Source organism: Scophthalmus maximus, chromosome 12 (assembly GCF_022379125.1).
Source record: "Scophthalmus maximus strain ysfricsl-2021 chromosome 12, ASM2237912v1, whole genome shotgun sequence".
NCBI lineage: Eukaryota > Metazoa > Chordata > Actinopteri > Pleuronectiformes > Scophthalmidae > Scophthalmus > Scophthalmus maximus.
The window spans coordinates 6,926,371-6,944,056 of record NC_061526.1 but is presented as its reverse complement, the minus strand read 5'-3'; the positions used below and the strand labels follow the sequence as shown (position 1 = coordinate 6,944,056).

Sequence of the window (17,686 nt, the reverse complement as noted above, 5' to 3'; positions counted from 1 at the left end):
ACAGATAGACAGAAAATAATCTTTCAAAATGTATAAATAAGAAAGTTTTATCATAGAAAACCTTAAAAAAAAAGATTTAAATTTTAAACACTGACATCTAGAGGCTGTAATCGGTAACTGCGTCCTCTCACCTTTCCGGACTTCACGTCCCAGCGGGCATTGCGCGTTACCCGACATGCATCGTGCTGGTCAACCGTCTTCCCGTTCTCGTTCTCGTGCGTCCCTGCGCTGCCGCCGTTGTTTCATTCAGCGATCCTCCAACATGGCTTCCGACGGACCACCGGGCACCGAATCCCTCCAGTCCGACTTGGGCAGCGCCATCGCGGCTCTGAACACATGGAGCCACCCGGAGCTGCAGGGCCGGCTGGCGGAGCTGGGAGCGCCCAACATGGGTGAGAAATAGCCGCGGCGAAGACGCAGAGTTCCGCGGGAGGAAGCGCCGTGTTTAGCTAACAGCAGCTAGCCGCTAATGCTAGCGTGTGGAACGTAGCACCTCCGTTGCGGTTAGCTAAAACGGGCTCTGTTTACACTCTCTCGAATACACGTTATCGTATATTTCTTATATAAATACATTATGTATTCCCGAACAACGCGACGTGTTTTAAGCGCGTATTAGGTCTTTGAGGCTCTTAGGTGAACTTCGCTCGTTAGCTTAAATGTCTCTCAAGCTAACATGTCACTTTAACGTTAGCCAACTTTTCTGTTAGCCTGTTTCAGCGTGAAGCAAAACTCGTGTGTTACATCCGTAGTGTTCACGTCAGTGTCTCATCACGACTAGTGCTGCTCACACTCCTCTTCATCGCCCCCCCCTTTCTTTTTTTGTCCAGGCCCCAGAGAGGAGCTGATCGACAGACTGAAGGGCTACATGATACAGGTAGATGTGGCCTGCTTTACCCGCATAACTTGCAGCAATGTTTTCCAAGCACTGATGTTTGATGTGAATCTTTGAATTATGTGTGTACCTCTCAGGCATTAGCATCCTGTCAAGTGAATTATGCAGCTGCCTATTTATTGTAGTTGGCACACTGTTGTGCTATGCATGGATGCAGCTTGTCACATCTGTAGTTTCCCCATCCTGTTGATGACGACCCTGCTGTGTGAGAGTAGAAAGGGGATGGAGCGAAGGTCTATGACGTTAAATAATATATTTCTGAAGCAGTTTCCTCCCAAACTCCTGCTCATTTCGTTGTGCACGTTTTGTTTCTCTCTCTCTCTCTGCAGACCGGGATTCTCCTCAGCAAACACGGCGACGACAAACAAATGGGCTCCCAGGTAAAGTAAAAAAAAAATATTATAATAATATAGCACATTAATAAAACACAGTATCCATATCTGTGCACACAGTGCGACGGTGATTGCGTCGCAGTGTAATCAGGGGTCTTTTTCCAGAACGTCTGGGTTTCTGCGGTGTGAGTGTGAAATAGTCGGCTGTGTCGTTGAAGTCGCTGGAAACTTGTTGGAAATGGTTGTGATTGTGTGATAGAATTTGTTGATTTAATCACACTTTAGTTCTGTAAAGAAAATCAATTTTTACATCTCCGACGTAGCATAGTTCCCATCATTTTTTCCCCATAGTCAACGGGATCGCGTTTGGCAAATTACAACGTCTACATCTTCTATTTCTAATCTTATTTGTGTGTCACATATACATCTAAAAGGTTTTCAAAATAAGCTTTTGGTTACATACAAACTACTTACTGAATTATGATGATGTTTCTCCTCACAGTCTCCTTCTCTTTCTTCCCTCCGCAGATGCAGGGAATCCCTCCCATGCCCCCGATGCCCATGCCCCCGTTGCCCCCCGGTATGGGCATGCTCCAGGCCATGAGCATGATGCCCGGCGGGCCGCCTCCACCCGGCATACGCATGGGCATGGAGCCCCCCGGCTTGCCCCCTCCCGGCCTGTCGCAGGAGGACCAGCTGAAGATGGCTCAGCAGAGAGCAGCCATGGTGTTGCAGCAGGAGGAGAGGGCCATGCAGCAGGTGACGGTTCAGTGACTGAAGAGTCTTGCAATGGAGACTTCTTGTTCTTGACATGTTTGTTCATTAATGTTTGTGTATTTCACAGGGAGATCCCAGAGTAATGGATGAACACGATCTTCTGGAGCAGCAGAAAAGGGTGAGAGGACGAATATAGTCGACCTGGCTCCCTCCATTTAAAAAAAAAAAATTCTTCTGTCTTGATTTCACATCTTTTATTTTTTTTATTGTATCCCTTGTTTTGTTCATCAGGCTGCAGTGCTGCTGGAACAAGAGCGGCAGCAGGAAATGGTGAAGATGGGACCCAGGTCAATGCCTCCCATGAGCACAATGAGAGGTATGGAAAGTTTCCTTTCTTTTTTTTTTAATGCCACATACTTTACCTACCTCCTCAAAATTCGAATCTCTTGTCGCAGGTATGGATCCTCGTGGGCCGCTGCCGCCTGGCGTGAGCATGTTGCCCATCCAGAAGATGAGAGTGCCGCCTCCTCCAGGAGAGGACAACAGAGAGGTGACCAATTTTTTTTTTTAACCCATCTCTGTGTTCTTTTGTTGTATAAGTTGGGAAGCATATCCAAGGTACACAACTGATTCCACCTTTTGATATACATGCGCCTGATCACAATTTATTTCTTTCCCCCAAGGTCTGGCAGAACGAGGAGGTGAGCATCGGCGGGCCCAAGATCCCCCAGGCCCTGGAGAAGATCCTCCAGCTGAAGGAGATCAGGCAGGAGCAGCTCACCGACCCCACAGGTCAGGACAGGACACCAAAAACAAAGACGGTCCACGTTTTGCTTTCTGAGGTCTCATGTGTCTTCCTTTTCTTTTCCTTTCAAAAAAAGGGGAAGGATACGATGAGGACGAGGGAGCAGAGATGGACTTGGCCAACTCCTCTGGTCCGGTCATGTCAGAGACCGAAGACGACGACGGACAAATGTCTAAGAAAGATGTGAGTCTCTCTCTCCCAACTATCCCCGCGATGAATACTTTTTACAAATCATTACATTTGAACTCTTTAACTTCTGGATTTGTGCAACCGTTTTCCTCAGAAAAACCGCAGACGCAGGAACCGCAAGAAGAAGAGCAAGAAGAAGCGAGCGCTCGAGAAGAAGGAGCAGGTGGAGCAGAAGGAGGAGAAGGAAAAGAAGGAGGAGAAGGAGGGAGGCGACAAAGAGAATGAGAAAGAGAAGGAAAAGGAGCCAGAAGTGGAGATCGAGTACGTCACAGAGGAGCCGGAGATTTTCGACCCCAACTTCATCTTCTTCAAGAGGATCTTTGAGGCATTCAAGGTGAGACAACTTTATTCCCATTGTGCAATAACTTTTATTTAAGGTTGTGTGTTTGTTTTTTTTGCTGTAACGCGGTCTTTTCCTTCTCTTTCCCAGCTGACGGACGACGTGAAGAAGGAGAAGGAGAAGGAGCCGGAGAAGACCGAGAAGCAGGAGACGGCCGTGCTGCGCAAAAAGGGATTTGAGGAGGAGAAGAAGGATAGCGACGACAGCGACGATGTGAGGGGAAAACGGAAAAACCTAGAGAACAAAATATCCGTTTTTTCTTAGTGTTCTATGATAAAAATATGAATTTCTTTATCCCGAAACAGGAAATAAGACCAGACGTGTCTAAAATGTCCAAGAAGAAGCTGAGGAGGATGAACAGACTGACGGTTGCTGAACTCAAACAGGTAAATTAGGATTCACAATTAAAAAACAACTACAAAAAAAGGACACTCGCCACTCATGTAATCTCTTCCCTTCCCCCTCCAGCTGGTGGCCCGTCCGGACGTAGTGGAGATGCACGACGTGACCGCCCAGGAGCCCAAGCTGCTGGTGCACCTCAAGGCCACCAGGAACACCGTGCCGGTGCCCCGCCACTGGTGCTTCAAGAGGAAGTACCTGCAGGGCAAGAGGGGTATCGAGAAGCCTCCGTTCGAGCTGCCGGAGTTCATCAAGCGCACAGGGATCCAGGAGATGAGGGAGGCGCTGCAGGAGAAGGTGGGTTTTGTGGAACGTCGCGGACGCCAACTCACCCCCTGTAGCTTTTCTGTCCTCATAATGAGATACAAACATAACTTCTTCTTTTTCTTCTGTCTGCTTACAGGAGGATGCCAAAACCATGAAGACCAAGATGAGGGAGAAGGTCCGGCCCAAGATGGGGAAGATCGACATCGACTACCAGAAGCTCCACGACGCCTTCTTCAAGTGGCAGATCAAACCAAAGCTCACCATCCACGGAGACCTCTACTACGAGGTAACTGTCGCCTCCCAGTTATCCTAACCCTTCAGGAAGATCACCCAGATTCAACATTGATCACGGCCGTTCTGCTGCTGACCCTTTGTGTTTGTGTTTGTCCGCAGGGTAAAGAGTTCGAGACCCGCCTGAAGGAGAAGAAGCCCGGTGATCTGTCTGACGAGCTACGTATCGCTCTGGGAATGCCGGTTGGACCTGTGAGTTTTCCACGTTGCAACATTACAGAATGAGCTTTAAAAAATAAAAATGAAAAAGTCCCAAATCAGCAAGTCGCCAGAGCTTGGAAATTAAAAGCAAACTCGCTTGAAAATAACATGTATGACCATACGCGGGGATTTCATGGTTATTGCTAAAAATACATCAACAGCTCTGTGCTGTGTCACTTTCCCTCTTTACTGCTGTTAAATGTATGAATGTACAGCCTGTGGAAACGAATCTCTCCTGTAAAGTAAAACGAGACGTGACAATTACGCAGAAACGTGAACAGTAACAAGAGGAGGAACACGACAGCCGAGTTAAACCTCAACAACTTTCTTTCTCCTTTAAAATCTTCAGTAGCAGCTCAAGTGGAGCCTCCGAGATCATTTTCTCATATTTAGGAAATGACAAGGGGCTTACGTTGTCTCCTTTTTTCCCCCAGAATGCCCACAAGGTGCCTCCCCCCTGGCTGATAGCCATGCAGCGGTACGGCCCCCCTCCCTCCTACCCCAACCTCAAGATTCCCGGACTCAACTCCCCCATTCCAGAGGTGAGGAGGCGGACGACACACTTTCAGCCTGTACAAATCAGAGTCTGACCGATATTGGGGAGCAAAAAATTGTTCCCATAACAATATATAAACCAATTTATATATATATATACGCACATATGCGTCTTCTTTTTTGGCAATGATTCTCAATATTAAGTTATTTTTTTAAAAAAAAGATTGAATCTTAACATTTTTTTCTGTTTAACCATAAACTTGATCATTTTGATAGGTAACAAGAGAACACAGTAAAACCACACAGATAGAACTATAGAATATTGTTTTTTCTGCCTTGTTTATTCTGTAAAATAAAAGTTTTCATATCAGCAAACATAAACACAGATGCCGATTTCTGTGAAAGCCTCATTTGGGCAAATATTAGTCATTGTTTTTTTGTTTTTTTTTAAGTTGTTCCATCTAAATTCCTGTGCAGTTTATTAAAGTATTGATCCTGTATCGAAACCGTGACAGATGATTATTAGATCAGTGCTTGTGTTGTATTTTTATTTTCTCAAACTCACGCCTCTTTCTGCTCTTCCTCTCTGCTCGTCAGAATTGTACGTTCGGGTATCACGCCGGCGGCTGGGGGAAGCCGCCCGTCGACGAAATGGGCAAACCTCTTTACGGCGACGTGTTCGGGACCAACGCAGCAGATTTCCAGGTAAAGAGGCGACACACACGCACACATTTTGTTTTAATCCACATCCTGTAACTTTAAAGTATTCTGTTCACACTGATGAATGCGTCTGTGCGCTCCAGGCCAAAGCGGACGAGGAGGAGGTGGACCACACGCCGTGGGGCGAGCTGGAGCCCTCGGACGAGGAGTCGTCGGAGGAAGAGGAGGAGGAGGAGAGCGACGAGGAGAAACCGGACGAGACTGGCTTCTTCACGCCGGCGGACAGGTGCGTTACGGTCAACGCTTTCAATTTCAAACGTCGCCGGCTGAAAGTGATTCCAAAATAGACAAACCTATTTCTAGTTGTGAGTTATTTTAGATCAAATGGAAATGAAAACTAAGATGCCGAAGCTATAAACGTAGCTCTGCCCAGTCACACTGAATTATATTCTCATCGATGCACACACACACACACACACACACACACACACACACTGAGGTTATTATTACCATAATTGACCATGTAATTACAAGATCTGAAACTTCAAGATGTCACATTCGCTCACAGAAGTTGACTTGTGTCGTGTTCTGACATTTCGGTGTCTGTCCGTCTTTCAGCGGACTGATCACACCCGGAGGCTTCTCGTCGGTGCCCGCCGGCATGGAGACCCCCGAGCTGATCGAGCTGAGGAAGAAGAAGATCGAGGAGGCCATGGACGGGTGAGTCACCGCTCGGACGCGCCAGCGCTCCTGATGAATCCTTTCTCAGTTGTTTTGAGTAAAAAAGAAAATATGCAACATTCACAAAAAGCGTAATATCCGTACATTTGGCTTTTTTGTAATTTGAGTAATGATTGAATATAATTATTTTTAAAAATTGTTATGTATATCTAAAAAAAAATATTTGACAGTGAGAACATAGCAGTAAGCAGTTTGTTCTGCATCACACAGAAAGTCACCGTTGCATTATGAAATATCGTTAGTGTTTCTAGGTATTTCAGAAAGTTTTAAAAACTAAAAGTTTCCCGTTTTCTCTTGGTTGACCACGTTGGTTGTCTTTGTAGGAACGAGACGCCGCAGCTGTTCGCGGTTCTGCCCGAAAGACGAACCGGCCCCGTGGGCGCCGCCATGATGGGCTCGACACACATCTACGACATGTCGGGGGTAAAGACGCGTCCTCGCGATTCTCAGATTAAAATGCGGTTGAGTATATACACTGTACGTCCAAGCTATAATCTCGTCTCCTCCTCCTCATAGGCCATGGCGGGTCGCAAGGCGGGCGGCGGGCAGGAGTCGCAGGGCGTGGAGGTGGCGCTCGCCCCGGAGGAGCTGGAGCTGGACCCAATGGCCATGACCCAGAAGTACGAGGAGCACGTGAGGGAGCAGCAGGCGCAGGTGGAGAAGGAGGACTTCAGCGACATGGTGGCAGAGCATGCTGCCAAACAGAAGGTACGACGGCAACAGTATCATTATTTAAGTTATATGGATGATAGAAACACCGGAGTAATTTAATTCATACAAAACTCTTAAAGCTTGTACATTTGCTGCTCTGACGTCAGATTGATATTTCTCAGGCAAACAGAATGTTTTTTGTTGCCATACATCTGCCTCAGGAATTTGTTAGCAATAGATAAAAGAAGAGCTTCATAGTCACAATATAAGCAACCGTAAAAGGAAAATAACAAAACTATTTATTAAACCAATGAAACAGCACAAATTAGATTTAAATTTAGTTGTGTTTTTAAAAAGTTATTAAAGCATATGCAGTATTTGCTTTGTGCTTCTGTAACTCACATTTTTTCTCTGTATTTTTAAGTTGGACTGTACTTCTAATGGTGCATTCAAACCAAACCTGAAGAGGATTTTCTTTTAGCGTGATAAGAACACGTGAAAAGATGCGAGTAGACATGAATTTCGGCATCCTTAGCTCCACTCGCCGAAGTCTAAGTATTTGATGTTACACGACGTCACAAAAGCCAATCAGCGTTGAGATTCGTCGGTGTCCAACAATTCTCAGGTTGTGTTGAGTTGCGACGCAAAATATTTTCCGGGCGATGAGATTGTGTACAAAGTCAATGCAAAGACACAGATTTACCGTCGTTAACAATTCACATTTGGTGTGAACGCAGCATAAGAGAAAACACATAAATCAGTAACAGATGACCAGCTAAATCAATCAACACGGAACAGTTTGTCATATTTAAGCCCCATGTAGATTAGCAGATTATGGCCTCTGTCGAAAAAATCCACGCCTTTACTTGTGTTTTATTAATAGACAAAAGGAAAAGTGTGCTTCTGGTAATAAAGTGTGGTTTCCAGTAATTTCAGTTTCCCCCCTTGTGGTGACATTTGAATATTAATACCCTCTTTTTTTTTTTACTCTCTCTCTGTCTCTGCTTTGTTGTCACCTTGCAGCAAAAGAAGAGGAAGGCCCAGCCACAGGATACGCGAGGCGGCGCCAAGAAATACAAAGAGTTCAAGTTCTAGTGCCGAGCGACGAGAATTGGCCACAACAGGAAGTGAAAGAGGAAGACGCGCTCTCAGATTTTAACTCCGGAGGACTGCGACGCCGGTCACCCGTCATACCAGTGACAGTAAACATACATGTTCTGTTCCTTTTTTTTTTTTTTAAATAGACAACGATGCTTTCACGACATGTAACACGGTCACACGTCTTTTCTCTGTTGTGGTTATATTTTCACTGTTTTGTTTTTTTCTTCCCCTGTTTTTTTTGTAAATAAATGAAGTGATGACAAGAGTTTGCAACAGTTTTGTCCCCGGATTTCCTTTTTTTTTTCTTTCCGTTTTTGTTGAATGAATCATTGTTCACCTCTGGTCCTGAGGTGAAAGGGAAGCTCCCACTTTGCTCTTGATTTGCGGGCGGCCACAACAAGTCAAAAAATATTGTCTTGATTAACATCTCGGAACAAATATACATAACTTAGTCCACCATTAAATATATTTCAATCCATCTGTGGTTTCATATTTTGGAACCGGATCTTTGGCCCGACCGGGTTGCTGTGGCAACGCCGATTGTCATCACCGCACCCGACTTTCAAAATGAATAATGACTCATTAAATTCTCACACATGAATCGATGAATGTTTGAGAAGAACTACTAAACATTTGCTGCTGTTTTTCTTCTCCTCGAGATGCAACAAGCTGCAGTGCATATGTCCACCGCTCAGGGACAGTAGAGGGCTGTTTCTGTGACAAGTCAGTCACCACCTGACCAGTAGGAGGCACATTGACGTAAATAGCTGCAGTGGACCTGATTGGCTAGAGCAAACATGTTCACATTCAAATAAAAGTCATATAAATATACATATATATATATATACATCACGGTTACTACTGAGGTTCACAAGTATGTATATTTTTATTTATGACGACAAACGTCCAGTCTCGGCGGCCCTTCCTGAAGTCAACGACGTCATCTTGTGACACGTGTTGTGACTTTAACTTCTACGTTACTTGGACAAATTATCACTATGTTGACACATTCCCTTTTTAACAGTTCCTGTAAGAATATACACAGATGATTGAAATATTAATAGTTACAAAAAATGATTAGTTGCAGCCCTTAGTCTCAGGAACACTTCAGCAGTGTCTTTTACAGTTATCATATTAGTCTGCACTTCCTGTCCTTACATTGTATATTTCAATTTATTCAGTTTTCTTCGCCGTTAGGTTTTGAATCACTTTTGCACTTTTTAAAATTCATTTATTGTATTGCTTAACTTATTTCTTTTTACTTATTGCACCGTCGGTCGGATACGCAATTTCGATTCTTCTGTATGTCGGGCACATTGCAGAATTGATAATAAAGTTTGACTTGACTAATATATATATATATATATATATATATATATATATATACACATATATATATGAAGTGTATTTTGCAGAGAAGCAGAAATCCCTCAAAACATTGGCCTTATGTTTTAGAATCCAAATATTTCACAAGTACAGTGTAAATACGGCGCTGCACAGATATACAGTTGTGTTGCATAAGTGATGGTGTAAACTTAATTGGCTCCGACACTGGATTTGGAGTCCATCCAGTGTCGCTCCGATGACCTGGCTGTGAAATTTAAAAAAAAAAAAAAATTAACCCGGGATTATCCCGTGTGACCCGTGTTTAAATCTGCACCGGCTCTAATCTGGTTATCGGTGGCTGGTGTCGGAGAGAAGCGTGTTAAACAGAGCAGCGGGTTGTCAAGACGGCGACCCAGAGGACAGAGGGTTAGAACTGACGACGGAGACGGGGCCTTGATTTGAAACTCACTGGTGAATCGTCTGATTTATTTCGTCTCACCCTCAGTGTCATGTAAAACCGACGCAACGGCTTGAACTGTGACGAGCCAGTTTTTCTATTTTAATTTCAGTGTTTATTTAAGTTCTTGGTTAGAGTTCTAAGTTTCCCGCCTGAAAAGAGACCTCGTATTTGAGGAAAAACCATCATCCTTCCTTCCATACTCTGAAACCCACAAGCCAGTTTTCAAATTTAACATACTGCATGCTGCATTGAGGAAAGTTACAGATGGAACATAATGTACAAAGTGACGACACTGCCGGGCCTTCTGTCACAGCGACATGACTTGATTTCATCTATCATTTATCCAAGTGTGATATGTCCAACGTCCCCCCCCCCCCCTTGAAGGCGTCCCCCTGAGGGACACTGTACTCAGTAGTGTCTCCTCAGCCAGTTGTCGCGGGGTCACAGCCCCGTGATTATAATCTGACCCCATATAGAAATGTCAAGCGTCTGCAACCTGGTGGCAACCAGCCGGCACCGTGACGTCAGCAGGCATGGCGATCAGGGGCCCGCCTTCTGATTCATATCCAGATCTTTTTGGCAGATTGCAACCGCTGTCTTTTGTTCACCTGAGCGGTGCTCAAGAAGGCGAAAAGCACCTGTTTTTTTTCTCATGCCGCAGTGTCAGGCAGCCAAACCCCCCGAGAGAGGGAGGGTGAGGGGGAGGGAGGGAGGAGGGGAGGGGGAGGGATGGAGCTGTGAGGTTTAGAGGCGGAGAAGAACAAGCAGAAGAAGAAGTGGGAAAGGAGAATTGGTGTTTACCTCATTGTCAACACATTGCAGCTGACTGTAACCGGTTTTGCACCTTTGTATATTTGCCTGCTCAGACAGCAGAAAGAGGGCGTGTGTGTGTGTTTGTGTGTGTATATGTATATATAATATTTCTTGTGTCTATGACTAATGGGAATGATTTCAGCAGCATCTGACACTTGCAGTCATTGTGCCACGTGGTTACGGAAATAGAACAATTCACAAATTTACCTCCGGAAAACACCAGATTATGCACATTTTCTATATCTACTGTAGTAACTTTAGTATGTATTTACTAATATACATTACAATTAAAAAAAATGTAAGGAAAAAAAAGAACAACAAATTGTCTGCACATGTGGTGGAGGTTTAGATTTATTTACAGAACAAAAAATACATATCTTGTATACAAAATCAAAAGACCCCTTTTGGAACATAACGGCAAGGCATTGTTTCGAATTGACATTTTCATATGGAAGAAAAAAGATTGCAAAAACACCAGTCTACTGTATAGAATAATCCCAGTATACTGTATATAATTGTTATAATAATAATAGAATAATAATCTATAGCTAACGCGTAATATGATACAACCGTTCAAAATAAGGACAATTTGGAGAATAGAATCACATACCACAAACCATACATACTGTATAGAAGCAGTTCATTATTATTATTACTATTAGTACACTCATTAAAAAACAAGTAATAAAATAAAATATATATATGGATAATAGAAAAATGTAAAAGACGACTGTTAAAAATTAATCTTAGAAAAAAAGTAAACTAATGAAAAAACAAATAATAAAATAAAAAATATATAGATAATAGAAAAAAAGAATAGACTAATGTTAAATAATCTTGCGCCCTCCCAATTCAATGGAAGGGGAAACACTGCCCATAAACTACACCAGTAGCAGTGGTTGCTGTCCATAAAATGAAATGAATGTGAGAGCTGATTAAAAATAAAAAAATATGAAAATGAATAACGACATGATTTTAAAAAACACAGGGGGAGGAACGCAGCGTGCTATTGGTCAGTGTAACCCCGCCCCTCCCTCTGAAGAGGCGTGGCTCTCTTCTTCTTCTTCTTCGTCTTCTTGTTCTCAGCTCGTTGTGCGACTCCGCGAGAGACATTTCCGCTTCCTGCTTCGACGACCAGCAGCAGCAGGAGCTGGAGCTCCACAGTCTCTCTCACACACACACACACACACACACACACACACGCCGAGTGCAGGCGCAGGGACTAGGGGGAGAGAGAGGACCGAGACAGACGCAGGGGGGAACCGCTGCCTGCCGTCGGCTACTTAAGGGCAACAACCCCCCCCCCCCCCCCGGAACCGACCACCGCGATGTTTCCACCGCCGGTGCGACGATAAACGCAGCGACACAGGAGCGTTTCTCACGCAGGAAGACAACAACAACAAGCCTCGACCGGGCGGAGGAAGGAGCAGCAGCCGGGGACCACCAGCACCTCCACCACCGCTGCTCTCCCTCCCCGCCTCCAGCCTCCGGCGGGATGTCGGAGCGCGGAGGGCTCCCGCGGACCGGCGGCGTCCCCTCGCCGCACATGCAGCCCTCCAAGCCGGTCAGCATCACCTCCAACCGGCCGGTCCACATGAACCTGTACGCCACCTGGGAGGTGGACCGCTCGTCGCCCAGCTGCGTGCCCAGGTACGTGAAGGGGCCACGGGCGGAACCGGGGGGGGGGGGGGGGGGCTGCACGGCATACCGTTTCTTTATTCTTCTTCTTCTTCTTATTGTTAATATGTATACATTTTTTTGGAGGGGACTGCATGACAGACCGTTTTATTCATCTTCTTCTTCTTCTAAATATTTTTTTGGGGGGGGGCTCCATGACAGGCTGTTTTATTATTATTATTATTATTATTAATCTTTTTTTGGGGGGGCTGCATGACATACTGTTTTTTAAATTATGATTATTAATATACATTTTTTGGGGGGGTTACACATACACACACATAACATCATATGATTGTTTATTGTTTGTAGCTGTAGTTGAGATGAATTATAATTTGTATGGATCTAATTGGGATATTTCTTTGTTTTCTACATATTTGATGGCCCCCCCAGTTTGACCCGTAGCTTTTAATGTCACAGATCACACACACACGCACGCACACACACACACACACACACACACACGCACGCACACACTCTTTGTTTGTGTTGGGGGGCAGCTGCAGCCTTTCCCCAGCAGATACTGTATCGCCCTCAGTTGCTTGCCCACCTGATCGGACACGCAGACACACAAAGACCGGATGGAGCATTGCCGGGTTGCAGCAACTGTCGCTGCTGCGACTGTAGCAAAAGGGGGGACAGTGTGTGTCTCTGTTCGTGATGTAGCTACAACGAATTGCACGGGGGGGGGGGGGGGGGCGTAGGAGTGATCTGTGACTCCGCAGGCAGACGTGACTCTCTGTGTTGATCATCACGTTTCTTTTCCTTCGACGTGTTGTTGAGCCATCGCAGGCAAAAATAGTTGTTGTTGTTGTGGGTCGTGCAGCAAGGTCAGGGTGGGGCGAGACGCCCCCCCGCCCCCTCATCGTAAGCTTCGGCCCAGACAAAGACGTCAGGTCCTTGTACATCCCCTTTTTTACAAGTCTGTACTGTGTGTCCCCTTGTGTGAATCCGTAAGATATATATATGTTCATGCACTCCAACCAAAGTCTGTCCTTCTGCGTTTATGACGTCTGGTCACGAGTCAAATTCAAGGTCAAAGGTCGACCGCCGTGAACTCGGGAGTGCCGCTCATGTGATTCACAAGTCGGGGGGCGGGGGGAGCTGATGGTGGTGATGGGAACGTCGTCGTTTTTCTTTATTGTCGACGACCAACAACAATTGCACATTACACGGCAGTTATGAAATATATATATATATATATATGTAAGTATTTCGTTTGGCCTCCTCTTGGACACGAGCCCAGGTGTTCAGGTTTACTGTTGGGAGTGAAGCATCTTGCTGTTAAGAGCATCACACGCTGACGTCTCAACGCCGCCTTTCCTGAAATCGCAGGCTCAAGAGAGCGTTTTGTCATCTTACTATATCAGATTTTTGTAATTTAGGTCACCGTTGTTTGCCTGTACATTTTCAATATCTTCCCTCCTCCTCCTCCTGACCTTTTCTTCTGAGTAACAGATTATCACCATCTCCTTTGTGTATAACTGCAATAACCGCAGCTGATGTATATTTTTGGCATTGTGCTTTTTACGACGTGGCCAAATTTTTTTGTTTTGTTTTGTTCCGCAGGCGTCATGGTCCGTCAAACATCTTCGATTTCACTGCAGCAACGTGGAGAGAGAGAGAGACTCGCAGAGCCAGGGGGGGAAGAGAGAAATAAAGAAAGAGGGTGGGTGGGGGGATGACACGGGGAGATGGAAGTAGAAGCGGTGGCTCTTGTCATCTACATTTAAATGGGATTCCTGACAGACGCAAAGGCAACAGGAGCGGCAACTAATCTGTTGCTCAACCTATGTCTTATACACCGAGTTCGGCCTGTTTGCTTCCTGTTGGTTTTTCTTGTAGCTTAATCCTTGTTGTTAAGAAACCCACCCCTCTCTCTCTCACACCTAGGCGTCGGTACTCTAACCTCTTCCTGTCTACCCACAGTGCCCCTTGGTATGTTGTTTTTTTAAGGCAGAGACGTTCGTTGACTTATCCCCTGGCAGGCACAAACACGCACTTTGGAGTTGTTTTCTTCCAACTGTGGAAAACCATATCAACCACTTGTTGTTTTGTGGCACTTTGGCGGGTAAATATTCATTCACGATCGATATTTATCAAAGTTTTGCAAGTACGACACGCCTGAATATTTGTTTTCTTCCTCGTGTCCGTCCTGCCTCCTGAGGTCACTTCTGTTTTCAGGCCTCCCGACCTTCTGTTCTGTTCCGTACCAGAGAGGAATAAGTCATTTCGCTGGCTCCCTCGGTGCGGTCCGCACAGGCTGGTTCCTCTCTCCGCGGTTCTGCAGCGTCATCGGCACACACACACACACACACACACACACACACACACACACACACACACACACACACACACACACACACACACACACACACACACACACGAACGGTTGCTTGCCACCATCTCCCCCTGCTCCGTTCTTTCTTGCCCTCACCACAGGGGCAGGAAACGATCCCAGTGATGAGCAGCAGACGCTGAGCCTCACCTACATACTTTTCCGGCGTCCGGCGGAGTTTCAAATCAACGGCCTCCTCGCGCTGCGACGCCGTTGTCAGGTATTCCAGGAATGGTTCCCCAGTCGCAGAGCTGCCTCTCGCCTTGCATTATTAAAAAGACGGGCCTCCTCGCTGAGCGGAAGGGGGAAGTCCCGTGACTTAGGTCTTTGCTCTGTGCGTCCAAACCATATAAAGTGAGAGGGGGAGTCTGTTTTCATAGAGCAAGCGATGATCAAGTCTACAGGAGTGAGTGTGTGTGTGTGAAATTTTATTTAGCAGAAGCAAAGAAAATGCTCCTTTCCTTTTGTTGCTTGTTTCACAACACATTTCACCACACACACACACACACACACACACACACACACACACACACACACACACACACACACACACACACACACACACACACACACACACACACCGACACCGGAGAAATTGCAAGTCCTGGTTGAAAAGCATCAGTCATGTCTGTCTCTTATATCAAGGAAAACCAACAAGTGTGGAATATTTAGACATACTGTATGTAGCGTCAGCAATATTTGAAACGTTTGTGTCCCGGCACTTTAAGCCCGTTTCACTCGTGTTCTTCAACAGAGCGTCGGCTGAAAGCTTTTAAAAAATTTAGCGCCGACAGTAAACACAAGTGAAAACAGCAGGGTCACTCGCTGCATTAAAAATGGATGCTACTCTTCTGCCCGGGAACGAATACTCTTGGCTTGAAAAAACGCAGGAAGCTCTGAATTACACGCCGTGCGTTTGTTGGACTCGTTCGGCCCCCGCGACACAATGGTGGGACGACCGTCCCCGTTTCCTCGAGTGTCAGCGGTGCAGTATCCACCCGTCCCCACTGAAACCAACCCCTCCCTCCCCCGGCTGCTGAATGCACACACAAATGGAAAAGAAGCGCACGCGCGGAATGGGGCGGTTAGTTAGTCGTGTTCGTTAAGAGGCCTTTGGCTTTGGCCACGTGCCCCGGCGCTGCTCGTTCTTCCGCGCGGCCGAGTGAGGCCGAGGGGTCCGAAGTTTCCTCTGCGGCTCGGCTCGCCTTTTAGAGATAAAGTACCAACCTCCCCCTCGCCGCCCTCCCTTTCCATGATCAATCCACCGTTTCTGATCCGCAGCCTTCCGACCTCGAGCCCCAGGGAGAGATGAGAAAAGATGACATACATGGTCATTATTGATTTTAATGATCTGTTTGTAAAATGGCTTTGCAAAGGACTCGAGAAAAGTGTGTGTCCCCCCCCCAGTGTTATCCGACGCACTAATAATCATCCGGCTGTAAAGAAACCTGCAGTGAAACCGCTCACCCAACTTTAAAGGCTGTCCAATAGTGGCATGAAGAGTCTTTTATGCACGTTACTATGAAGTGAAATGAGCAGGGGAACAGTGTCAGACCTTTAAAACCAATATTGGTTCATTTTAAAATACGCCAGATCTGGTTCCTTTGGAGTGCTTCTCAAACAAGGGGTCCAAGAATTTGGGACAGTATTTCCAGAATGGAAAACCTGAATGAACCGGTTCCTTTTGAGGCACCTTTCAATCCAAATAATCTGAGTCGCCCCCCGGTGGCTGGCTGCAGTATTGTTCATTAACTGCCGGCGCCTGCATCCAAGACATTTTTGCCTTTTGCACAGCGGGAGCGAATGGCGACGCGTCGTCCATCTTCATTCACAGTTCCACGATCTGATGTCGTCATCCCCAAGATTTTCACAGGGCCGCAGACGAACGGAAAAACGTGCTGCCTGCGTCTCCTGGCAGTGATCCCCCTGCTTTGGATTCATAGACTCCCATCTGGCAGCTACAGTGCGCGCGTGCGCACACACACACACACACGCGCACAGATCTCCCATTCTAAGGCGCAGTGACACGCATTCACGGACACCGTCGCTGACATATGGTTTGCTTTCATCCGGTGTGTTATAAACTGGGACTGGCATCCACTTGCATAAAAGGCCGTGTGGGGAAACGACACAAATCATGCTGACAACTGGTACATAATCACACACACACACACACACACACACACACACACACACACACACACACTGGATCGAGTTATGACAAAGCGTTTTCTGTGCGATCACATTCTCAGCCTGTTGAAACACGATTTGGATGCTTCGTGTGATGTGGGGGGAAAAATAAAAAAGTCTGGTTGTTCGATTAAAATGTTTTCCTTTCCGCGCACCACCGTTTTTGCTTATTCGTTGAAGTATCTTGGGAAGACGTCGCCTGGAACATTTCTCTTTCACACACACACACACACACACGCAGGGCACTCGGATGTAAACAGCCCGGCGCTACATTATGTGCTTTCGTGCTGCCGCTTGTATATTTCCACGCATGCAAATGATTCTCGCGCACACGAATGTAATCCTCTGCGGCTCACGTTACACACTGTTTCCCCCCCTCGGCGATAACACAAGCCTCTAATGCACTTAACACAGACCGACCTTGACATGTTTGCCCGTGTTTATCAGGATTACCTGATAATAATTTATCGACGTCCCTTCAAATCGTGCCGGACTTTGAGGGGTTTTAGTTGAGACGTAGTTATGATTTCGTTCGAGAAAATTTGGGTTTGTGTGAATATTTATTTGGTAGTTTGTCTTTTTCCCTCAATACTTTATACGTTGTCCTACATAAAAACTACTGTATTAACTCAGTAAAAAAAAAAAACTGTTGGAAATACTGAATTATGATTGAAGCCATTAAAAGTAGTTCCAAAATAAAATATGGAAAGATAATAGAGCGCGTGACCTCCGACAAGGCCCAACGTATGTCCCTGTATAAAAAAACACATTTAAAGCCGCCGCTGGATCCGGATTTCCATT

General features: G+C 45.9%; 2 protein-coding genes across 7 annotated transcripts in view; both read left to right on the top strand.

Moving 5' to 3' along the window:
• The first annotated feature begins 208 nt into the window (after positions 1-208).
• On the top strand, positions 209-8,346 carry sf3b2 (splicing factor 3b, subunit 2). Its single transcript, XM_035606158.2, has 22 exons — positions 209-392; positions 828-874; positions 1,222-1,272; positions 1,753-1,983; positions 2,069-2,119; positions 2,233-2,317; positions 2,397-2,491; positions 2,625-2,733; positions 2,823-2,929; positions 3,030-3,269; positions 3,366-3,488; positions 3,581-3,661; positions 3,744-3,971; positions 4,078-4,227; positions 4,335-4,424; positions 4,868-4,975; positions 5,526-5,633; positions 5,732-5,874; positions 6,207-6,308; positions 6,653-6,752; positions 6,846-7,037; positions 8,004-8,346. Exons 1-22 carry the CDS (start codon positions 263-265, stop codon positions 8,073-8,075), a joined length of 2,643 nt encoding a protein of 880 aa, XP_035462051.2. The 5' UTR covers positions 209-262; the 3' UTR covers positions 8,076-8,346.
• A 3,436-nt stretch (positions 8,347-11,782) lies between these two features.
• The window catches only part of LOC118283763 (phosphofurin acidic cluster sorting protein 1), a 35,515-nt gene continuing 29,611 nt past the window's right edge, over positions 11,783-17,686 (top strand). For 4 of the 6 annotated variants that reach the window (XM_035606147.2, XM_035606133.2, XM_035606125.2 and 1 more), the window contains exon 1: positions 11,784-12,330. In XM_035606147.2, the coding sequence (XP_035462040.1) occupies positions 12,176-12,330 (155 nt within the window). In that variant the 5' untranslated portion in view covers positions 11,784-12,175. Of the gene's footprint in view, positions 12,331-17,686 lie in introns of all 6 variants that reach the window. The other 2 variants (XM_035606140.2, XM_035606116.2) reach the window with 1 other exon arrangement.

Bases quoted from the DNA above. Each gene is read 5' to 3' on its own strand.
- sf3b2 (XM_035606158.2), top strand. From the start codon at position 263: ATGGCTTCCGACGGACCACCGGGCACCGAATCCCTCCAGTCCGACTTG. The intron at 3,270-3,365 runs GTGAGACAACTT...TCTCTTTCCCAG, and splicing joins GGATCTTTGAGGCATTCAAG to CTGACGGACGACGTGAAGAA. The intron at 6,753-6,845 runs GTAAAGACGCGT...TCCTCCTCATAG, and splicing joins ACATCTACGACATGTCGGGG to GCCATGGCGGGTCGCAAGGC.